The 23,617-nt window shown below is 52.6% G+C and overlaps 2 protein-coding genes and 1 long non-coding RNA gene across 6 annotated transcripts; 1 reads left to right on the top strand and 2 right to left on the bottom strand.

Moving 5' to 3' along the window:
- The first annotated feature begins 5,465 nt into the window (after positions 1 to 5,465).
- Yif1b (Yip1 interacting factor homolog B, membrane trafficking protein) lies at positions 5,466 to 14,390 on the top strand. 3 transcript variants are annotated; one of them, XM_040734394.1, is made up of 8 exons: positions 5,466 to 5,615; positions 10,277 to 10,515; positions 10,598 to 10,702; positions 10,792 to 10,870; positions 10,963 to 11,020; positions 12,580 to 12,735; positions 12,808 to 12,901; positions 14,097 to 14,390. In XM_040734394.1, exons 1-8 carry the CDS (start codon positions 5,570 to 5,572, stop codon positions 14,250 to 14,252), a joined length of 933 nt encoding a protein of 310 aa, XP_040590328.1. In that variant the 5' UTR covers positions 5,466 to 5,569; the 3' UTR covers positions 14,253 to 14,390. The 3 variants fall into 3 exon arrangements, with proteins under 3 accessions (XP_040590328.1, XP_040590327.1, XP_040590329.1); XM_040734393.1 differs by having other exon boundaries at positions 5,503 to 5,624; XM_040734395.1 differs by lacking the exon at positions 5,466 to 5,615 and adding an exon at positions 5,633 to 5,731.
- LOC121135511 lies at positions 7,900 to 10,277 on the bottom strand. Its single transcript, XR_005872615.1, has 2 exons — positions 9,544 to 10,277; positions 7,900 to 8,094 (listed from the first exon to the last, which is right to left on the bottom strand). It is a non-coding gene; the product is annotated as an uncharacterized LOC121135511 (long non-coding RNA).
- CUNH19orf33 (chromosome unknown C19orf33 homolog) lies at positions 14,380 to 15,497 on the bottom strand. 2 transcript variants are annotated; one of them, XM_013125372.3, is made up of 4 exons: positions 15,185 to 15,497; positions 14,950 to 15,059; positions 14,731 to 14,796; positions 14,380 to 14,558 (listed from the first exon to the last, which is right to left on the bottom strand). In XM_013125372.3, exons 1-4 carry the CDS (start codon positions 15,204 to 15,206, stop codon positions 14,457 to 14,459), a joined length of 300 nt encoding a protein of 99 aa, XP_012980826.1. In that variant the 5' UTR covers positions 15,207 to 15,497; the 3' UTR covers positions 14,380 to 14,456. The 2 variants fall into 2 exon arrangements, with proteins under 2 accessions (XP_012980826.1, XP_005086296.1); XM_005086239.4 differs by having other exon boundaries at positions 14,380 to 14,561; positions 15,185 to 15,344.
- Between the last annotated feature and the right edge of the window lie 8,120 nt (positions 15,498 to 23,617).

Raw genomic sequence — 23,617 nt, 5'->3', positions numbered from 1 at the left:
AGCAGGTATACCTCCAGGAGTTGAGGCCAGCCTGGTCTACATAGTAAGTTCCAGAACTACATAGTATGACCCTGTCTCAAAAAAACAAGCACAAAGCACAGCGAACAAACCAAAACAGAACACCCTAAAAGATGAACGAATAAACTCCTGGTGAGAGTGTAGTGGCTTCTATTTAGCATTTGGGAAACAGAATGCAACTATCACCACCTCCAGGCCAGCCTGGGCTACCTAGTGATGCCTGTCTCAAAAAGATGGGTGGAATGGCTGGAGAGATGTTTGGGTAGTTAAAGCGTTACCTGCTTTGCAGGGGCCTGGGTTCGATCCATTCCCAGCGTTTGCATGGTGGCTAACAATTGTCTGCAACTCTGGTTCCAGGGGGCCCAGGGGATCCAATGCCCACTTTTGGCCTCCTCAGACATGAGGCATTCACATACAGGCAAAACACCCATACACACAGAAATAAGCTAGCACATATATTATATATAAAATCATGGACAGCTCCTAGGGACCACTCCCCTGACAGAGCTCCCAGACTCAGGAGTTGAGATGTTCCTATGTACATTTAAAATTTCAAATGTGGGGGAACTGTGTATAGCATAACTCCATCTCCAAAACAACAAAAGAATAAGTAGCCTAGTGGGTGGCGCACACCTTTAATCCCAGCACTTGGGAGGCAGAGGCAGATGGATCTCTATCGGAGGCCAGCCTGGTCTACAGAGTGAGTTCCAGGTCAGCCAATGCTACGGAGTGAGACATTGTTTCCTTCTGTTTTTTTCTTCCATGGGTCTCCCCACAGCCCTCTCTCTCCAGCCTGAACTCTGTGCTCTCCTTGCAGCTGTGAGGAGAGCAGACCAGAATCCTGCCCACAACCAGACCACAGCTCAGATACATGGAACCGCTCTATTTATAAAACTGTGGTAATTCTTGGCACACAGCCCAATTTGGGGCTCCGTCTATAGGAAGAGATGCCTGATGATAAAGACAGTAACAATAGCTACAGTGTTCCAGGGCTTAGATCAGGTCCTGTGTATATATGCCCTTTGCTGAGTCCTCAACACTCCCAGATGATTCCCAATAGACAGATCAGAAAACTAAGGCTTCAAAACAGTGCGGGGCTCAGTGGCTAAAAACACTCACCAAACAAGGCTGAAGAAGTGAGATTAATCCCTGGGACTCACATGATGAAGGGGAAAACGACTCCTGCAACCTGTCCTCTGTCTTCCACAGGCACACGGACACTCTCATGCCCAAACTCACACATACATGTACGTGCATGCATAGCATACAAACACATACAAAATGGAGAGTAAGGCAGGAGTGGTGGTGTATGTCTGTAATCTTGGGACTCAGGAGGCAAAAGGATTGGAAATTCCAGATTACCCTAGGGTACCTAGGGAGTTCAATGTTGTCGAATAGATTATTTGCTTTAACTATGTAATGATACGTTGTATTTGTCTGCCTGTGTTGAGAATAATTGTTTAACTATGTGAAGATATGTTATATTTGTTGATGAAATTTATTTAATTATATAAAGATGTGTTTGCTTTTGTTGATGCTGCATTTGTCTAACTATGTAAAGATGTGTTGCAGTTTCACCCTGCCTGCCTAAGGCACCTGATTGGTCTGACAAGCTGGGTGTTGGTGGCGCATGCCTTTAATCCCAGGACTCTGGAGGCAGAGACAGGTGGATATCTGTGAGTTCAAGGCCAGCCTGGTCTACAGAGCGAGTTCCAGGACAGTCTCCAAAGCTACACAGAGAAACCCTGTCTCGAAAAACAAAACAAACAAAAAAAGCTGAACGGCCCTTAGCTAGGCAGAGGAGGAATAGGCAGGGCATGTGGGGGAGGGCAGAGAGAAAGGGGTGTCAGCTAGCCAGCTAGGGCCCAGTCAGCCAGGTGCCAGTCAGCCAAACATGGAAGAAGCAGGAAAGCAGGATGAACGGTACGTGGATGAGGTAAATAAGTGTTGGGGCAGCACGTAGATTAATAGAAATAGGTTAAGTTAAAGAAAAAATAGCTAGAAACAAGCTTAAGGTTGAGCATTCATAATTAATAATAAGTCTCCATGTCATGATTCGGGGGCTGGCAGTCCAAGAAAGCCTGCTACAGTTCAAGAACATTCTGGGTTATGAGACAGTCCTGTCACAAACCAACACACAAGGAAACAAAAGCAATGCAGCCAGACATGTGGTACTCACTTACGTTCATAGCAGCGAGGAGGGAAAAGCAGGAGAATTACAAAAGTTCCAGTCTGGAGAGATGACTTAGCACTGAAGAGCACCTGCTACTTTTGCAGAGGACCCGGGTTCCAATTCCTAGCATGACATGGCAGCTTACACCCATCTGTAGCTTATGTCTCAGAGGATGGGGCACCCTCTTCTGGCCTCTGAGGGTACCAGGCACATGTATGGTACAAAGATATAGATGTAGGCAAAATATCCATACACATAAAATAAAAATAAAAGCTTTAAAGAAAAATAAAAGCCTCACCATTCATGTCACATGGCTCACAACTACCTATAACTACTCCAGTTCCAGGGGGATCTAGTGCCCTCTTCTGGACTCTGCAGGCTCTGCGCCCAGGTGTGCATACCCCCACATATTTACACACACAGTTTAAAAAATAAAAATAAGAGCTGGGCAGTAGTGACACACACCTTTAATCCCAGCACTCAAGAGGCAGAGGCAGACAGATCTCTGAGTTCGAGAACAGTCTAGTTTATAGAGTGAGTTCCAGGATAGTCAGGACTACTCAGAGGAACCCTGTCTTAAAAAAATAAAATAAACCAAAAACAAACAAACAAAAAAATAAGTCTGTGCTAATTATGGACAGACAGTTTTCCAGTATCCATCCTTTATTGTTCTCATTTGTGGTGATGAGGATAGGACTCAGGACCCAAGTATTCAGGGCAAGCACTACTAACTAAGCTATAGTCCTAGCCTTCACGTCATTATTTCCTAAACAATACAAAAACTGACTATTTATATAGGACTTACATCATATCATGGATAAGTAATATAAGTAATTTAGAATGAACAGTAGAGGTCTTGCTTAGCTCACATGGAACTCTAAGTTTGATTTTTAGCACCTGAAATGAAAAAAAAGGATTAAATATAGACATATCACATATATGTATATATAAAGGTTTCAGGTATATGGAAGAAGGATTACACACATTACATACAAATACAAGTTCAATATGGCCCAGAACTCTTTTTTATTATTGCTGTTTGTTTTTTAGAGACAGGGTTTCACGTTGCAGCCCTGGCTGTCCTGGAACTCCCTCTGTGGACTAGGGTGGCCTCGAACTCACAGAGATCTGACTGCCTCTGCCTTCCAAGTGCTGGGATTAAAGGTGTTGTCACACTGTCCAGCTGAGCACTGGCTACTCTTTTTTTTTTTTTTTGGTTTCTCAAGACAGGGTTTCTCTGTATTGTTTTGGAGGCTGTCCTGGAACTCGCTGTGTAGACCAGGCTGGCCTCGAACTCACAGCCTTTAATCCCAGCACTCGGGAGGCAGAGGCAGGCGGATCTCTGTGAGTTCGCGGCCGGGCTGGACCGACAGCCTCCAAAACAATACAGAGTAACCCTGTCTCGTAAAACAAAAACAAAAAAAGGCGTGCACCACCACTGCCCGGCACTGGCCACTCTTGAAGATGACCGTGATGAGCTATAAACTCTTGATCTTTGCCTCAGTGTCTGGAGTGCCATATATCATGCACTGTTACACCATGTTGTTTTGGCTTTTTTTTTTTTTCTTTAGAAGGGATTTTTAAGTAGCTCAGGCTGGCCTTGAACTCAATATTTAACCAAGGATGATCTTGAATTCCTGATCCTCCTGCCACCACGTCCCAAAGTGCTGGGGTTACAGGTGTGCGCCAACACATCTAGCTGCACTATTATATTACATAACGGGGGTGAGCATTTGAGGACTCTGCTATAAGTAGGATCGGGTTATCAACCTTCAACAGACACCTGTACAGGTAGGTAACTATGTTCACTGAAGAGGCTCACAGCAAACCCAAAACATCACCAAGAAGATGAATGAGAAATGGGGGTAGCGCCTAGGAGTCAGATGCCTATGATGCCTCTCCAGCGCGGCAGGGCTCCTCCAGAGAAGCCAAGTCCAGAAGAGGAAGGGGAAGCCGCAGAGACAGGGTCGCTTGCTAACCGCCTACTTCTGGAGTGCTATCACTTCCAAAAAGTCATTTCCTCCCATGTTTCTTTGCCGGAGATAACTGGGAGAAAGAGGGACAGAAAGGGGCTGGTCACGGTGGCACACATTGTAGTCCCTGAGGCAGGAAGGTGGAAGCAGGAAAGTCAGGAGTTCAAGGTCATTTTTAGCTTAGTGAGCCCGAAGTGCATCTGGACTGTGTGAGATCCTTTCTCAGAACAAAGAGGGGGCATGTCTTGGAGGAGAGAAAAAGGACACCCAGGGACACAGAGAAGGAAGCTGGTTTTCAGGGCTCTGTTAGAAAGTGCACTTGGGGAGAAGCTGGTTTTCAGGGCTCTGTTAGAAGGTGCACTTGGGGAGAAGCTGGTTTTCAGGGCTCTGTTAGAAGGTGCACTTGGGGAGAAGCTGGTTTTCAGGGCTCTGTTAGAAGGTGCACTTGGGGATATTCAGAGGCTGGGGGTTGTGTGCGTTGTGTTTGGTGGACAAAAATTTTGAAGGAAAAAACACCATGTGAGAACATTTTTTATGAATTTTTGGGAAACTGCCTAAAGATGTCTATGAAGAAAGATATCAACTCTTTTGACCTGACATGACTCGAATGTCTCTTTTTCAATCTTACTTATTTATACATTCATTCATCATTTTTTGGTTTTTCGAGACAGTGATTCACTGTGTAACGCTAGCTGTAGTGGAACTCACTCTGTAAACCAGGCTTGTCTCGAACTCACGGAAATCTGCTCTCCTCTGCCCCTGGAGTGCTGGGATTAAAGGTGTGAGCCACTACCGCCCCTATCTTTTTCTTTTTTCTTTTCTTCCTTTCTTTTTTCTTTTTCTTTTCTTTTCTTTTCTTTTTTTTGAGAGTAGAGCTCATTATGTTCAAAGCTCAGACAGGCTTTGAACTCACGACTCTTTCTTCAGCTTCCTCAGTACTGGGAATACAGAAGTAATTCCCTACGCTAAGCTTCGTTTCTCACCCTGAATATAAAAGGAAGGAGTGCCGCCTTGGTGTAAACGACGGAGACCACATAACTGTGACGATCATCCGCCCTTCACCTTTCTTGAGCTTCCCTGCGCGCTCAACTAACCAAATCGGGTGCCGGCCAGCCTGTAAAGAACTACATTTCCCGTCGACCTCTGCGCTCAAGACCAGGCACGTTTTCCTTCCGGCCTGAAGCCTTGTCCTCCTACCACCGTACGAGGTTCCGCCCGCTGCCACAGGTACAGCCGGCCTCTCCAGTCCCCGCCTCTTACGTAAGGCACCGCCCACTCAACGGGCCTCTCCCTAGAGGGCGTAGCTCTCTCGCGCCATCCTGAGACCTACTGGGGCGTGGCTACGGGAACCGGGCCGGCCCATTCCGAACCGCCGCTGGGACGTTCGCGGCGGTGGCGTCGAAGCATGCACGCGGCAGGTTTGGCGGCGCCGGCGGGGACGCCCCGGCTGCGTAAGTGGCGTACGTGGCCGAGGAGATCGGGCGGGAGAGGGTGTGGCGGGGCGGTCGTGGCGGTTGGCGAGGTCACTCCAGGTCGGACGGAGGTCAAGAGATCCAGGTTTTTCTAGGTGTGCAGAGCGCAGGGATGCCAAGGCCGGGTAGGGGGCGCGTCGCGGGTAGGCTCTTTCGGAAATCCCTTTAAAGAAAGCAAGTTGAGGTGGGATTTAGTGTGATGTCCGGAGAAACGCGGCTTCGGTTCATTTGCAGTGGGCCATTCGTCCCCCTGTGCTCCCCACTGCTCAGAGGCCCCCCCAGTGCCCAGGGGCTGTCACCCACGCCCCATAGCACGCCGCCGGGGCACTCCGTGTGCGGACAGGGCCGAATGGACACCCCGTTTACGGCCGGAACCGGTACTTATCGTCCCGTTGGCCTCCTTTTCCCAGCTGCGGGTTTGAATTCCTCTTTAAGTTCCTCCTGATGTCTATCCTGGGCGCTTCCTGTATCCATCTGACATGTCTTGCTTCGGTGATGCTCGTGCCAGGGCCTGAGCTGGAATCTGGGCACACACTCGTAACCACCAAAGCCCTGGTCCTTGCTAGGATTCAGGAGGGAGACACTTAGCTAGCGAGCAAACGTGTCAGTCGACAGGAGTGGTTGAGAGAGCAGCCCGGGATGTGACTAGGGCCTGAGGAGGCTCCGCACACTCCCTTCACTCCTTAGCGTTAGGGTCTGGCGGCCCCATGATGCGGGGAACCCAGAGGGGCCAGCAGGCACTTGCTCCTGTCCTCATGGGGCTGTCGCGTCAGGGACAGTCTGAAGCATTGGAGCTATCGCGGTGGAAACAAAGGGAGTGAAGAGCCCTGATGCACAACCATCATCCCAGCACTTGGGAGTTGGAGAGAAAGACGGTTATGGGTTCAAGGCCTGCCTGGGCAACATGGTGTGATTGTCTTTAAAAAAATAAAAGTCTACAAAGCAAGTTCCGGGACAGCCAGAGCTGTTACACAGAGAAACCCTGTCTCGAAAAACCAATAAATAAATAAATAAATAAAAATAAAAACTAAAATGAGGGCTGGTGATGCCGCTAAGTTGTAGGCATGCCCAAGGCCCTGGTTCTCAACATTCCGTTGTTCAAAAAAGAAGCATCTGGCTGCCCACTGGGGACCCCTTCAGTGGGACTCGGAGTGGACAAGGAGCCCGGCTTATTGTACACGCCTATGACCCCGCTCTCCAGAGAGTAGTGAGTTTGAAGGCAGTGTGAGCTCCCCGGCAAGGCGCTGACTCAGAAACTGGAGGGAAGAAAGAAAGCGGTCAGGACCCAGTGGGACTCAATGACAGTGACAGAGCCCAGGGGAAGAGACACTGGGCTGAGAGGCGGGGGCTATTGGCCGGGTGTCAGGGAGGGCCCGGTGGGCAGAAAGGCGAGGCCCAGGGGCAGCCACTCGTGGTTCTTGGAGGCGGAAGACCTGAGGCTGGGCCCAGGAGATGGAGCCAGGAGCCAGTGTGTGTGAGAGCTCATTGTGAGTGAGATTGCCCTCGGGGAGAGGAAGAGAGGAGGGCCAGGGTGGGAAATTGGGGCATGCACTTCTGAGAGAATGACCAGGAAGGCAGGAGCACTGCGTGTCCTGTCTGTTGCTGTGTCTACAGCAGGGCCTCATGACAGAAGTCCTCGCCAGGTGTTTCTTGGGTGAGATGGGCAGGTGAGTCTGGTTTTGTGGCATCTTAGAAGCAGGGTTAACACTACCTGGGTGGACGGCACCGGATGCTTAGTTAGACGGGACTGGAAGAGTGAGCCCCAGGTATACAGACGCCTGTTGTCTTAGACACTTGGAAGGTTGAGGCAGAAGGCCAACCTGAGCCAGCTACACAGTAAGGCTCTGTTTCAAAAGACAGTGAAGGAGGGCTGGGCGAATGGCTCAAGCAAGGGCAGCTTGCTCAAGTGCGAGGACCTGAGTTTGGATCCCTGGCACCCATGGAAATAGGTAGTACATTCTGTGGCCCCAGCCCCGTGGAGGCCAAGGCGGGATTCCCAGGGCTTGTTGTCCAGCCTGCATAGCCAGACCGGTGAGCTGCAGGTTCAGTGAGAGACCCTGTCTCAAAGTATAAGGTGGCGAGGGATTGAGAGGGACAGCTGGTGTGGACCTCTGGTCTCTGCACACACAAGCATGGGCACACTGGGCTGGGGAAGGGGCTCATCGGGTAGGAGCTCTTGTTGCTCTTACGGGACCTGGTTCCGTTCCTAGCACGCACATGGTGACTCACGACCGCAGGGGGAATGCATACACATATAAATAAGTGAAGTTTTAAAAACAAAGCATGTTTACATAATCCTCCCGCCTCAGCCTCCTGAGGGCTGGGATTGCAGATGTGAGCCACCAGGCCGGGCTGAAAGTTTATGGGGTATCACAACAGCCAGCGTGGTAGACTGCAGAGGACGTAATTGACAGGCAGGTTCACTCCTGGACCGGTTGCTCCTCTCCGAGTTGCAGTCCTGTGTACACAGTTCCTGGTGGTTTGCTCAATAGTCAGGATCTGGGGCCCTGGGGCTACCCTGTCTCCCCACACAACACCTCCTACCCCTGCTGAGACCAGGGGTTCCTCCTACTTGCTCTCCGCACCCCAGCTCAGCCTGGCTTCAGCATGTCCTGCCCGCCCCCAGCCCTGTACATAAATGGCCACTGGGAATATTGCCGCCCCCAGCAATGTCCACCCTGGTCTCTAGCCTGGCATTCAGCAGCCGCTACTCTTCCAATGGCTTACCACCCCCCTCTTGAAGTCAGATGGCACTTTTACGGATTATTTTGGGGTTTCGTTTCTGTTTTATGCCATGCTGGGAGCAGAACCTTCTGTCTTGTAACCCATTACCTTGCATATGCTTGGGTCAGCACTCTACCCGTTGTTTTTTGGGGTGGGGGGAGAAGGTTGTGTATGTTTGTGTGTGTTCGCGTCTGTATGTGCATGCTAGAGGTCAACCTTGGATTCCATTCCTTGGGTACTATCTACCTTGGCTTGGGGTTGTTTTCTGTTGTTGTCTTAAAAGATTTTGTTTAATTTTTTTAAAAAGATTTATTTATTTATTATGTATAGAGCATTCAGCCTTGGATGGCTGAAGAGGGCACCAGACCCCCTTATAGATGGTTGTGAGCCAACATATGGTTGCTGGGAATCGAACTCAGGACCTCTGGAAGAGCAGTCGGTGCTCTTAACCTCTGAGCCATCTCTCCAGCCCGATTTTGTTTAATTTTGTATTTGTGCGTGCGTGCACATGTGCCTGTGGAGGCTGGGGCAGTGTTTGGTTCCCTGATTTTACAGGTGGCTGTGGGCGCTGCGAGTTGAACTCGGGTCCTTTATAAGAACAACCAGTGCTCTTAACCACTGAGCCATCCTCCCAGCCTCAAATCTCAGCTTCTTTGGTCTTGTCTTTCTCCTGTAAAATGCACACAAAGGGGAACTGGAGAGATGGCTCAGAGGTTAAGAGCACTGGCTGCCCTTTCGGAGGGCCCGAGTTCAATTCCCAGCAACCATGCTGTATCTCACAATCATATATAATGAGGTCTGGTGCCCTCTTCTGGCCTGCAGGTGTACATGCAGGTAAAACACTGTATACACAATAAATAAATAACTTTTTTAAATGTAGACAATAACAAACTGCCTTGAGAAGCCCATTGCCTGCTTGCCTGGGTACACCTTACTTTCTGTGATTCTTAGAGAATCACATCCATGCTATCTGTGTGTCTTCTCTTTCTGAGAGCCTCTCTCTTAACCCTTGTCTTAAGTCTAATTGGAAATATCTTGTTAAACCCCAATTCTGCCTTATGAAAAAGTTTTAAAATGGTAATAGCACCAATTGAGTCGGACTGGTTGTGAGTGAATGGGCTCTCGTGTTGTACGCGTGGTACGGGTCAGCGCTCCGTCAAGGTTAAATGATCACAGCACTCACCAGACACTCCTGGGCTGAACACCTGCGCTACTGTGCAGAGCCTGGCTTTTGTGCTAGCCACGCAGCTGGCCGGGCAGTGTCTTTCCTGTGTGTCCAACAGGGCGAGTGCCCAGTCTAGGCCTGTTGCGGGAGCTCGGGCAGGCAGCTTCAGGGGAAGTAGGTGCTATTCCCCTGCTGGGAGCCTTACAGTGAACGAAAGAAAGAGGTCATCTGCAGCTGATACTCGGTGCTGCTGTCAGGGAGGAGGGATTGGTGGGCGCTGCCCAGGGAGGTACAGTGTATGCTGCAGGAGGGGAGAGCCATGGGAGAGTGAGGAGGAGAACGTTCCAGGCCGAGGCATGGCTAGAACACAGGCCCTGAGCTGAGTGTGTGCCAAGCGTGGCAGGGAACCCTGAGACGCCAGCGGTGGAGACTGAGGTTGTCACGTGTGGAAGGAGTAGGCACAGGGGCCCTGCTTGCAATGGTGGCTCAGGGTTCTGTACAGGGTAGGCTCCAGGATGGGCGCTCATCACCACCGCCATGCCTTGTCTAGAGATGACAGGTGAGGTGAATGGTGTAGGCAGGTGACAGACCCGAACTGGTGGTGGCCGGTGACCGGATGGGTACGTGCTAGGGTGGCAGCCCGTCTGACATCACACCCGGGGCTATTTGGGTGATGCTTGCCCCGGCTGTGGCTGGAGCAGGTAATAGAACCTGTGCAGAATTAATGCGCTCCCTCTGTTTCCCTCTGCAGCCTCAAAGCGGAGGGTCCCGGGATCCCAGCCAAGCATGGCAGATCCCCACCAGTTTTTCGATGACACAAGTTCAGCCCCGAGTCGGGGCTATGGAGGTCAGCCGTCACCTGGTGGTATGGGTTACTCCTCCCCTTCCGCCTCCCACGAGGCAGCCTTCCTGGCTGACCCCATGTCCAACATGGCAATGGCCTACGGCAGCAGCCTGGCCGCTCAGGGCAAGCAGCTGGTAGACAAGAACGTGAGTTCCCCTGGGCTGCTGGGCTGTGGGTTAGGGGCCGGCAGGGGCCTCGGGACCTGAGGCTTGAGCTTTGCCTCCCCAGATCGACCGCTTCATCCCCGTCACCAAGCTGAAGTATTACTTTGCGGTGGACACCGTGTACGTGGGCAAGAAGCTGGGCCTGCTTGTCTTCCCCTACCTACACCAGGTCAGATGACCCGCTCAGCCCTGCCCGCGTGCAAGCAGGATGGGGGGGGCCTCACGCTGGGCTCCTGACACTCCCCGATCTCCCCACAGGACTGGGAGGTGCAGTACCAGCAGGACACCCCAGTGGCCCCCAGATTTGACATCAACGCTCCGGACCTCTACATTCCAGGTTGCGCCCTCCCAGCCCTGCCTGGGCGTGTCTGGGACGCGGGTTTGGGTGCCTGGTAGCTAAGAAGGGTTTCCCTCTTCTGCTTTTCACAGCCATGGCTTTCATCACCTACATCCTGGTGGCCGGCCTTGCCCTGGGGACCCAGGACAGGTAAGGGTGCTGGAGCAGGGGGTGGGGTGGGGATGTGAGGCCAAGAGTTGGCTAAGAGTTGTCACATCAGTGAGGGACACTCTTCCCCACCCACATGAAGTCCAGTGTGCCCTTTTGTGTTGGGTGATCTTAACCTTCCTCCCCTCCCCCTCCACTGCAAACCTGTCCCCTCCACTGCAAACCTGTCCCCTCCACCTGCAAACCTGCCCTCACTCTGCAAACCTGCCCCCTCCACTGCAAACCTGCCCCCTCCACTGCAAACCTGCCCCCTCCACTGCAAACCTGCCCCCTCCACTGCAAACCTGTCCCCTCCACCTGCAAACCTGCCCCCTCCACTGCAAACCTGCCCCCTCCACTGCAAACCTGTCCCCTCCACTGCAAACCTGCCCCCTCCACCTGCAAACCTGCCCCCTCCACCTGCAAACCAGTCCGTACATTCACAGCCCCCCAAATGAGCCGCTCCCCACCACCACCCCTGTACTCTCGCTGTAGTAGCAGCTGAAACGTTTGGTCTAAGAGGTGGTCCTGGCCTCCCCGCACCCTGTTCCATTCAGCTGCCTGTGGCTCAAAGACCAAACCCCTGATCCTCCCCACTCCTTGCTCACTCTGCCCTGTTGCCCTTATCCTTCTCACTCCTTGCTCACTCTGCCCTGTTGCCCTGATCCTTCCCACTCCTTGCTCACTCTGCCCCCGTGGCCCCTTATCCTTCCTACTCCTTGCTCACTCTGCCCTGTTGCCCTGATCCTTCCCACTCCTTGCTCACTCTGCCCCGTGGCCCCTTATCCTTCCTACTCCTTGCTCACTCTGCCCTGTTGCCCTGATCCTTCCCACTCCTTGCTCACTCTGCCCCGTGGCCCCTTATCCTTCCCACTCCTTGCTCACTCTGCCCTGTTGCCCTGATCCTTCCCACTCCTTGCTCACTCTGCCCTGTTGCCCCTTATCCTCCCCACTCCTTGCTCACTCTGCCCCGTGGCCCCTTATCCTTCCCACTCCTTGCTCACTCTGCCCCGTGGCCCCTTATCCTTCCCACTCCTTGCTCACTCTGCCCTGTTGCCCCTTATCCTTCCCACTCCTTGCTCACTCTGCCCCGTGGCTGCTGCCCCAGGGCCTTTGCATAGCCCAGTTGGTGTCTTGACTTAGGAAATGGGCTCTTCCCCTCGGGGCTCCCAGCACCTGCTCATTCACTGTGGTTCCCATCCTGTGTCACTTTCTTTTTGTGGCACTGAAAGCACGAGTCGGTAGAACCAGTGGATTCATTGCTAAGACTCTAGGATAGAGCAGAGCCCGAGGTCCTACCCCACCAGCTCCTGACTCGTCAGGCTTCAGCCCAGCTGCCCTTTCTCTAAGGAGGAACCCTCCCGGGCACCCCTCGCAGGGCTCAGGGATCCCCCATTCAAGCCCTGACTCCAGTGTCACTGTCTGGGGACAGAGCCAGATCCTTGTTGGTGGTCCCTGCTCCATCTCCAACAGCCACAACACAGGCTGCTCTGGGGGACACTCAGGGGGTGCCTAAGCCTCCAGCCCCACGACAGAGCAAGTGTGGTTGTCACTTCTGGCAGGTTCTCCCCAGACCTCCTGGGACTGCAGGCGAGCTCAGCACTGGCCTGGCTGACCCTGGAAGTTGTTGCCATCCTGCTCAGTCTCTACCTGGTCACTGTCAACACGGACCTCACCACCATTGATCTGGTGGCCTTCTTGGGCTACAAATATGTCGGGTGAGTGCCCTACCCTGCCTGCCAGTCCCGGACCTTGGCCTCTTCTTCAAACCGCCTTCTTCCCCCTCTCAGGATGATTGGTGGGGTCCTCGTGGGCCTGCTCTTTGGGAAGATTGGCTACTACCTGGTGCTTGGCTGGTGCTGTGTGTCCATCTTTGTGTTCATGGTGAGTGGGGCTTTCGGGGTGACCAAGACGGAGAGCACAGGCCTCCTGGACAGACCTGGGGAAGTCTTCAGAGCATCCAGGGACAGAGAACTTAGAGCAAGCAGAGACATATTGCTGAACGTAGAACGCCCACTTCTGGGCACGAGGAGTCCCCTGGAGGAGGGAGTCTCCTGTGTGAGCCCTTTGGGAAGAGCAAGAACCAGTCAGGAAGCAGGGGCCAGGGTTGCCGGTGACAGAGGCTCTGGGTTTGCTACTCGCCCTTACTTCCGTTCCCATATCCGGGGCTCTCTGTCAGCATGCCCCGGAAGGAGGCTGAGTCCTTCCAGTCCTGATTAAGGGCAATGGGGACTGCCACGCTTAGGATGGCCCTGAGCTGTACTCAAGGTGAATCCATTCCTCAACTTATGCCTCTGCTTCTTCCCTTGTAAAATGGGTTGCCTCATGACTGCACCTCAGGATCATGACATGCACGCACACACATGCACGCACACATCCAAAACCCTGAGCGTTGGGGCCCGTGAGGAGGCTGAGCAGGTAAAGAGCCGTGCCTGACCACCTGAATTCTCTTCCTGGTACCCACAGTGGGAGGAGAGAGCCGACTCCTACAAGCCGTGCTAACTTCCATACCGGAGCACAAATGCTCTAACCCAACAAAACAAGCACATGAATATTAAAAAAAAAAAAAAAAAGCCGAGTGTGACTCGGGGCTGTAATTCCAGCACTGAGGAAGGAGACTGAGGCAAACGGATCCCCAGAAGTTTGAGGCCAAGTTGGTCTACATAGAGGGTTCCAGGCCAACCGGGGCTACCGATCAACACCCTGCCCTCTTCTCCCCTCAAAAAAGAGAACGCGCCTGAGCATGAGCAAAAAGAAAAAGGAAAGAGTTCTTCTAGCTTGTCTTGGAAATGTCTTCTGGGGCCCTGGCCTAGGGAGGGTGAGGACTACCTAGCATGAGGGAGGGCACTGTCTCCGGGTAGGCGGAAGCTTCTAGGCCGCGCCCTTCAGGCCGGGGAGCTACTGCTCCTCGCCTGAATTACACCTTCAGAGCCTCGCCTGGCCTCTGCCTGGGAGCCCACAGTTGTTTGCTCACAGGGCCTGGGGAGGTAGCAACTGAGTGGAGCCTTCTAGGAGCGCAAGCTGGAGGCCGCAGAGGCAGGGACCCCCACGCTGACCCGTCTTGCCCCTTGCTAAGCAGATCCGGACGCTGCGGCTGAAGATCCTAGCCCAGGCGGCTGCCGAAGGGGTGCCCGTACGCGGAGCGCGCAACCAGCTGCGCATGTACCTGACCATGGCGGTGGCGGCGGCGCAGCCGCTGCTCATGTACTGGCTCACCTTTCACCTGGTGCGGTGAACGGCCGGCCCGGCCGCCAGCTGCCACATTCATCTCGCCCGACCCGGGCCCCTGCTCCCCAGGCCCGCGCCCCTCCCTCCCGGCCAAGGTGCTCTTGTCGCCAGCTGCACAACCTCAACAATAAATCTGATGGGTTCAGCCTGGCCTCCGCTCCTGACCGGCAGGGGGTGCTGGGGAGCGGGGCGGGCTGCAAGCTTTAATGAGTCAGTGGGGGGGCTTCTTCTCCTTCTTTTTCTTCTCCTTCTTCACCTTGGGTTTCTTGGCCTTGTCCGAGGAGCCTTCGTGCTTCTTGCAGCCAGCGGCGTGCTTCTGGAGCGCCGGGGACGGTGGACGGGGAGAGAAGAGGCGGCCGGGTTGGAAGCGGAACGGGCCCTGCCCCACCCACCGCGGCGGGGATCCTCACCGGGGATCCTGACTCTGGCCGGGCCTGAGTCTGGGGTGCATGATGAGAATATGCTGGGAGAGGTCGCCCCCTTACCTTTCCCTCCGCCTCTGAGTCGCTGGAGCTGCTGCTGCTGGAGTCTGAGGAGCTGCCGGGTCCATGCTGGGGGGGGGGACGGGGGACGGTAAGGGCTGGACCTGCTCATGCAGCTTCCAACCCGAGCCGGAAAGCTGAGATGTGGCCGAACGCCCAGGACGGAAACCAGTCCCCATCCTGGGCCCTCGGGCCGCGGTGCCAGGTGGCGAGGTGACTCACCTTTGGCTTGTGAGCAGCGCCTGCCTCTGGCCGGCCCGGGGCTTTCAGAGGACAGTGCTTGGGGTGTCCCGCTTGACCTCCCTCTGGCTTCTTAGAGCCATGGCCCACGGCTGCGGAGAGACAGGTTGGATGGGTTGTGCAGGCGGCTGGGAGAGTCCCTTCGGTGGCAGCCCCTGGATTTGAGCCCCCACCCCACCCCCTCCCCACCGCAAACCCACCATCCCTGGGAGCGCACCTGCAGCCAGGTCGAACTCCATGGCGATGATGACTCTGGAGGGTCCGAAGGCTTAGGTAGTGCCCGGGGCGGGGGTGGGGTGGGACCTACGACCTGCCCACCTCAAGAATTCTGCAAAGCCCCGCCCTCTGGACCTTTGTGCCCCCTTGGCTCTTGGGCCCTGACTCATCACCGTGCCGCTCCCAGCCTCACCCAGACTTTTCCTGTGTGGGGAACGGAGGTGGGAGCGGCTGCAGGTCTCTGGGGAAAGGGTTGAGGCCTGGCATGAACTACCCCTTCGCGGGGGTGCTTGTTTGAAAGAGTCCATGCGTGTACACTCAACGAGGTTAGACATGCAAGTGGATCCTGGGAGCGGACGAGCCCGTTCCCGGCCCCTCCGGCCTGGGAAAAGTAGTGTCTGAGGGATTTGGAGCCCACGCTAGGGCAACATGGTGGCAGCTGGGGGTGGGGGGGCTCAGCAAAGTTGCACCCTGGGGTGAAGGCGGAAGACAAGGCACATGGTTAAATTCCTAGACTGGTGCCTGGCAGAGTAAGGGCTTGTGAAATGTGCTGCATTATTTTGATGAAGACAGGTGCCTTCATTTGGGCTGTTAAAACAAACACGGCAGGTGGCTTAAGCAGTAGTTTACCTTGTAGCTGTGGAAGCTGGGAACTTGATATTCAGGCATAGGTAGAAAGAGATCCCTAGAATGGAGATAGCCTGCTTCCTGAAAAGTTGTCTTGGCTTTTTTTTTTTTTTTTTTTTTTTTTGAGGCAGGGTTTCTCTTTGTAGCAGCCCTGACTGTCCTGGAACTCGATTTATACACCAGGCTGGCCTTGAACTCACAGATCCACCTGCCTCTGCCTCCCTGCTGGGATTAAAGTCGTGTAGTCATGTACCACCACTGCCCAACTTTTTTTTTTTAATAAAGATTTGTTTATTGTGTATTTATGAGTGCTCTGTCTTCACGTATGGCTTTATGCCCACTATAGATGGTGAGAGCCACCATGCAGTTGCTAGGAATTGAACTCAGAACCCATGGAAGAACAGCCCTGCTTTTTTTTGGGGGGGGGGGGTTCCAGACAGGGTTTCTCTGTGTAGCTTTGGAACCTGTCCTGGAACAGCTCTGTAGACCAGGCTGGCCTCGAACTCACAGAGATCCGCCTGCCTCTGCCTCCGAGTGCCACCACCGCCTGGGATCAGTCAACGCTTTTTTTTTCTTTTTTAAGATTTATTTATTTATTATGAATACAACATCCTGCCTCCATGTATGTCTGCATGCCAGAAGAAGGCACCAGATCTCATTACAGATGGTTGTGAGCCACCATGTGGTTGCTGGGAATTGAACTCATGACCTCTGGAAGAGCAGACAGTGCCCTTAACCACTGAGCCATCTCCTCAGCCCCAGCTTGGCTTTCATATGTCTGGAAGTAGGCTCTAATCCCACCTAAGAATCTCACTCTCATGACCCTATTACCTTCAACAGTACCACTTCAGGACCACCACATTTAGGACTGGGTTTCGCCATCTAACGTTTTGGAACACAAACATTAGTTCCAACCTGGGTATAGTGGTGCAGGACCGTAACTCCGCTTCTCAGGAGGCTTCAAGAGGATTTAAAGTTCTGCTATAGCCTGGGCTACATTGCTTAATGGAGTGCTGGCCTGGTGGCACACACCTTTACTTAATCCTGCCCTTAAGAGACAGAGGCAGGCAGATATCTGAATTCAGGCCAGCCTGGTCTACAGAGTGAGTTCCATGCCAGCCAGAGAGCTCTATCAGTCTCAAAAAAAAACGAGGCTGGTGTGGTGGCCCATTGGGTAAAGACACTTGCCAAGGCTAATGAGCTGAGTTCAGTCCCTGAGACCGACATGGAGGGGAGAACTAGCTCCTGCAAGCTGTTTTTGGACTTCCTCAGGTGTACATGCACACAAAGTAATAACATAAAATAAGTATAATAGAAAACTATTACAAACAAAGCGCCTCCTCGCATCTGCAGAAGTGAGCCTCTGGGCGGGAACAGGTGGCTGCTTCAGGGCTCGATGAGCATGCGCTACCCCAGACGCCTGCTTCAATGTCTGGTTGCAGAAATGTCTGCCATCGTTCCAGCTCTCGAGTGGTGCTTACCACTATCTGGAACACTTTTTTCTTTCTTCTTGGTTTTTTGAGACAGGGTTTCTCTGAATTTGAGGTCAGCCTGGTCTACAGAACAAGTTCCAGGACAGCCAGGGCTACAGAGAAACCCCATCTAAAAAAATTATGAAAAAAAAGATAGTAAATGAAGATAGGAAGGGTGTTGTACACACAAGAGTTCAGAGGTCAAAGGCCTTCAGGCAGGCAGGAATGCTGTCCGAGGACATCAGGATGGGGAGATAGGAGGGGAGCGGTTACGAGGGAGGGCGGGGACCTTTGGTCTGTATCATGAGGGGTGAGGGGTGGTGTGAGCAGTGATGGTTGGGCCCACAGCTCGCTCAGGATAGAAGGGAAAGTCTGGCCAGGCCTCAGGGTGGAGACCCTGTTTGCTTTGCTCCTCACCCAGACAAGTGACTCAGAGTGCTGTGTGCTGTCATTGGTGACTCGTCAAGTTCACCTCAGACCGGGGAGTGCCACAGATGCACCTCAATTACCCTCACTAGGCGCTCTGGACCTGTTTTCCCTTGTGTAAAGTTGAACAACTGGCCTGGAATTTAAGCCCTGGAAAGGAAGGAGAGGTGGAGGGTTACTAGTTAGAGGCCACTCTGAGCCCTGTTGAGGGGCTGGAGAGATGGCTTCACAGTTTAGAGCACTTGATCTTGCAGAAGAGCCAGGTTCAGTTCCGTGCACTCACATGGTGTTTTGAAACTGTACATAAGGGCTCTGGTACCTTTTCCTTACCCCCATGGGCACCAGGCATGCGCATGGTGCATCTTAGGGTTCCTGTTGCTGGGAAGACACCATGAGCACAGCAACTCTTACAAACCTTTAACTGGGATGGCTCGCTGACAGTTCGAGGTCTGGTTCATTGTCATCACCGTGGGAACCCTGGAAGCTTGCAGGCCGACGTGGCACTGGAGAGGCAGCTGAGAGTCCTATACCCTGCAGGCAACAGGAAGTCGACTGCGACACTGGGAGGGATCCTGAGCATCGGAAAGCCTGCCCCCACAGTGGCACACTTCCTCCTCAAAGCCATATTCACTCCAACAAAGCCACACTTAATAGTGCCACTCCCTGTGAAATTATGTGGCCAATTACATTCAAAGTGCACATATATATATGCATATATATATGATCAAAACACTCATACATACAAACCTAAACATGAAAAAAAGAAGCCGGGCACACGCCTTTAACCCCAGCACCTGGGAGGCAGAGACAGGTGGATCTCTGAGCTCGAGGCCAGCCTGGTCTACAGAGTGAGTTCCAAGACAGCCAGAGCTACACGGAGAAACCATCTCCAAAACAAACCAACAAAAAGAATGGAGGGGATGGAGAGACAGTTCAGTGGTTAGGAGAATGTGTTATACGAAGACCAGAGTCGAGTTTCCCTGAACCCATACCAGGTGGCTCCGACAGCTTCTTCTGAGCTCCACAGGCCCAGCACACACTCACACATAAACACAAATCTATTTTTAAGACAATAAGCCAGTCCTGTGTGGTGGCGCACGCCTCTGATCCCAGCACTCTGGAGGCAGAAGCAGGTGGATACCTGTGAGTTTGAGGTCAGCCAAGGATACATAGTAAGACATCGTCTCAAAGAAACAAAGCAAGTTGGGACTGGGGACATCGCTCAATAAGTAAAGTGACTGTCATACACCTGAGTTCAGATCCCTGAGCCTGGGGAATAGGAGCACCGGACAAGGTAGAACATGTAATCTTGATGTCCCTGGGGTTGAGACAGGAGACAGATACACCCACGAGCTCATGGGCCACTGGACCTGCACACCCAGAGCAAACAAGACCTTGACTGGGCTGCAGAGATGGCTCAGCAGTTAAGAGCACAAACTCCACCAGCTGCTCTCCCAGAGGACCCGGGTTCAATTCCCGGCACCTACGTGGTGGGTCACAACCGTTTATAACTCCGATTTCCAGGGATTAGATGTCTTCTGGGCTTTGCTGGCACTTATCACACGGATACACACATATTCATAACTAAATAACAAAATGGAGAGGAGAGAGAGAGCTTGTCTCGACACAGAAAATAACGACCAATATCTGAGGTAGTCTTCTGATCTTTGTGTGCTCCAGTGTGCAAGTGCACGTGCATCACGTGCATCACACACACACACACACACACACACACACACACACACACAGGGATGGACCTGACTCAGTGGTAGAACACTTTCCTAGAATCCAATGAGGGGGATGGGGGTGTGGCTCAGTCACACTGAATAATGAAGTAGAAAAAAAAAAGAACAAAAAAACAACAAATGCCCCCATCTCTTAAAAGAAATGGCTTTGCAGCGTCTACGTGCCCTGAGCATGCAGTGTTCAATACTGTCGGCTGCACTTTTAACCCTCCCTCCACACTGTGGGTTGTGCTGAAGTCGAGCCTGGGCCAAGCACACAGCTAGTCGACTGTGGAGCAGCTGAGGCTTCTGCACCCTGGAGCTACCGCTGTCTTGCTCTGCTGGCTTCAGGGTAGGAAAGCAGCGGAGGTCGTGGCCTTGGCTCTAACTTGCACCTCCCCTTACCCCTCACCCCATAGGTACCACGCTTGCTCTTTTTTTTTTTTTTTTTTTACGAGACAGGGTTTCTCTGTATTGTTTTGGAGGCTATTGGTCCAGCCAGGCCTCGAACTCAGAGATCCGCCTGCCTCTGCCTCCCGAGTGCTGGGATTAAAGGCGTGTGCCACCACCGCCCGGCTCACGCTTGCTCTTCTGATAGTCTGGTAGAATTCACCGAGATCCAAGATACCAGCTTGCTCTCTGGTAGAATTCACCGAGATGAGATCCAAGATACCGGTGCTTAAAAACATGGTGTCGCTTTTCTCATGTGTAAGCCCAAGCTGGTAGGAAGCCAGAGCGAGTGAGAATGGGCGTCTCGTCTGTCTCAGGTCCCTGGCCTCACTGCCCTGCACTCCTCTAGGACACAAGTGGGGTGCAGGTCTGTTTCTTTGCCTTACTTCTGTCCCCAAAGCCTTGGTGCCAAGGGCATCAAACAGTGCCATTCATAACGAGAGCTGGTGCCCTCTTCTAATGTGTAGACATACATGGAGGCAGGATGTTGTATTCATAATAATAAATCTTAAAAAAAATGTTTCTGGTCACCGGGAGGTGGTGGCACACGCCTTTAATCCCAGCACTCGGGAGGCAGAGGCAGGTGGATCTCTGTGAGTTCGAGACCAGCCTGGTCTACAGAGAGAGTTCCAGGACAGCCTCCAAAGCCACAGAGAAACCCTGTCTCGAAAAACCAAAAAAAAAAAAAAAAAAAAAAAAAAAAAGTTTCTGGTCAACACTTGTAGTTGGCAGGGAAGGCAAATTCTGAGGGACTGAGTTGCTGGGACAGTTGCATGCATTTCTTAGACTGCTCTATGCCTGAGGTTCCTCCTACATGCTTGAGGTCACATGTTTGACTGGAAATGTTGAGTATGGTAAGGCTTGGTTTAGCCTTTCTTGGTTTCCATGAACAGAGGCCCCGCTCCTATAAACAACATTATCACCATCCAACCACATCCTAGCAGCTGGGTGCACTCACAGCACACAGGGACCGTTTTTCTCCCCATCAGACAAGCACTGTACTGGCCTGTGACCACCATCAAAGCTGCGGTGGCCCCTGGGACAGTGATCAGCAAATCTGGGGACGTAGTAAGGGGCCAAGCTGGGCCTTCACTTAGTTGTCAGTCCAGGACTTATTTCATTCTGAGTTAGCATCCTGGTTACATCCAGACACCTGGGTCAGAAACTGACTTTCTAGCTTCTCACAACAGCCAAGCATTGGGGGCTTTGTTAACAGGACCCCGAAAGAACGCACATATGCCCATTCAGTAAGCTGTGACAAGAGGAACAGCCAGCTGAGGGTGTAGCTCAGGGGCCCCCCAATGGCCCGGTATTAACAAGGGGTGCCACAAAGCCCGGAGAATCTTCAGACAGCTTTGTATCAGAGCTCTCCCCTCCTCCCTAAACATGGGAGCTGCAAATGCAACCCCGAGGAATGACCTGCATAGTGGTCAGGATCACCTGCTCTTAAACCTTGAAGCCCTAGTGTCTTGAGTTCCTGGTAGCAGGATATGCCACGGATGCCATTCCAGAGAACAGCGTAAACAGCTTCCGCTAGTGCCAGTTGCTCACCACAGAGCCATGTGTGGAGTTTGATGCCAGTACAACAGTTTGCAAGTTTACGGCGAGCAAGACGTGCAATGGGGGACTCTGGCAGCCGTCCTGTTCCCAGCCCTAAACCACCTGGGCTTGAGTGTGTGGCTTCACTCAACACTTTTTTGGTTTTTCGAGACAGGGTTTCAGGGTTTCTCTGTGTAGCTTTAGAGACTGTCCTGGAACTCGCTCTGTAGGCCAGGCTGGCCTTGAACTCGGAGATCTGCCTGCCTCTGCCTCCCTAGTGCTGGGATCACAGCAGGCATGTGCCACCACACGGCTCCACTCAACACTTTGATTAATGTGCCCAATAGGGGGCATGGTCAAACTCCTTCACGTTATTTCATCCCAGGCAACAAAGTGAGGCATCACTGCCGTCCACTGCACCCTGAGCCTCAGGCCTGAGAAGGATTAGCACTTTACAGGCTCTGTCATCCATCGGACCCGACTGACCTGTGACCGTTATCGTCACTGTCAATCATATAAGGGCCAAAATGGCAACTTCTCCAGTACTGTAAACAGACATTCTGTGGTCACCAACCCCCAAACAGAGCTGCAGGAAGACATATCATAGGACATTTGGCTCCAGAGCCTTTCATAAACTTGACATGGCTCTCTGGGTGTGCGTGCGTGCGTGCATGTGTGTGTGTGTGTGTGTATGTGTGTGTGATGGAATAACAAATGGTTGAGAGCCACCATGTGTGTGATGTGTGTTTGGAGATAGAAATCAGGTCCTTTGCAAGAGCCATCTCTCCTGCCCAAATGTTGCTATCTTTGTATAGCCCAGGTTGGTCTTGAACCCATGATTCTCCTCCCTCTGCTTCTGAGTCCCAGGATTACACACACACTCCTGTCTCTGTCTCTGTCTCTCTCTCGTTTTCTGAGACAGTGTTTCTCTGTGGCTTTGGAGGCTGTCCTGACACTCACTCTGTAGACTAGGCTGGTCTTGAACTTAGAGACATCTGCCTGCCTCTCAGACTCTCTAGAGTGTCCACGTGCCAGGGAAGCAAGGACAGTGCTTTCTTCCACAGAAGAATGACACCCTACCAGGGATCATGCCTTGGGACTTATGTGGAGGACACGGGTTTCCATGAGAGTTGGGGGGGGGGAGCCCGCAGGGATTGCAAGGTGGCAGGGCCAGGCAGGTCTCTCTTGGACCCCATCAGTCAGTGCTGTGTGACAGGCTGCCCCACACCCTCCGAGATGGCATGAATGAAAACGGCCCCCTTAGGCTCATAGGGAGTGGCACTATTAGGAGGTGTGGTCTTTCTGGAGCAGTGTGGCCTTGTTGAAGTGTGTCACTAGTGATGGCCTTAGAGGTTTCAAATGCTCAAGCCAGGCCTAGTGTCTCTCTTCCTATTGCCTGTGACTTAAAAATGTAGAACTCTCTCGGCTCCTTCTCCAGGACCACATCTGCCTGCATGCTGTCACGCTCCCCGCCATGACGACACACATGACCTCTGAACTGTAAGTCGTCACCTCAATTCAATGTTTTCCTTTATAAGAGTTGCCATGGTCACCGGGCGTTGGTGGCGCACGCCTTTAATCCCAGCACTCGGGAGGCAGAGGCAGGCGGATCTCTGTGAGTTTGAGGCCAGCCTGGTCTACAAGAGCTAGTTCCAGGACAGCCTCCAAAAGCCTCGGAGAAACCTTCAAAAATCAAAAAAAAAAAAAAGTTGCCATGGTCATGGTGTCTCTTGACAGCAATAGAAACTAAGACACCGTCTGTCCTCAGCTGTACCCACGGGTTAGCTCTATTCCTCAATGAGTCAGCGACTATTCAGGGATGTGGCTAGGAATTTGCAAGAGTCCACTCTGCCTCCTGAGTGCTGGGATCAAAGGTGTGTGTCACCACCACCTGTCAGAAATAAATCTTTAAAAACACCTTTGAGGGACACTGGGGTGCAGCTCTGTGAGTGAAGTTCTTGCCCATCAGAGGAGGCCCTGGGTCTAGGTGCAGGGACACACACTTGTCATGTCAGCACTTAGGAGCTGGCAGCAATGTCACACACCTCAGCTACATTAACAGCTTAGGTCAGCTTGAGACACACAGGACCCATATGGTATAAAAAAGAAAAAACAAAGTATCTCCAAAAAGAGATGGGAGCAAAAGGCCTGTCTGTACACCAAGTCCTCAGATGCACGTTAGCAGATGTTGTTGCC

This window comes from Mesocricetus auratus, unplaced genomic scaffold (assembly GCF_017639785.1).
Source record: "Mesocricetus auratus isolate SY011 unplaced genomic scaffold, BCM_Maur_2.0 Super-Scaffold_100038, whole genome shotgun sequence".
Lineage (NCBI taxonomy): Eukaryota > Metazoa > Chordata > Mammalia > Rodentia > Cricetidae > Mesocricetus > Mesocricetus auratus.
Note: the sequence above shows the minus strand (reverse complement) of the source record. Positions and strands in the feature narration are given on the sequence as shown.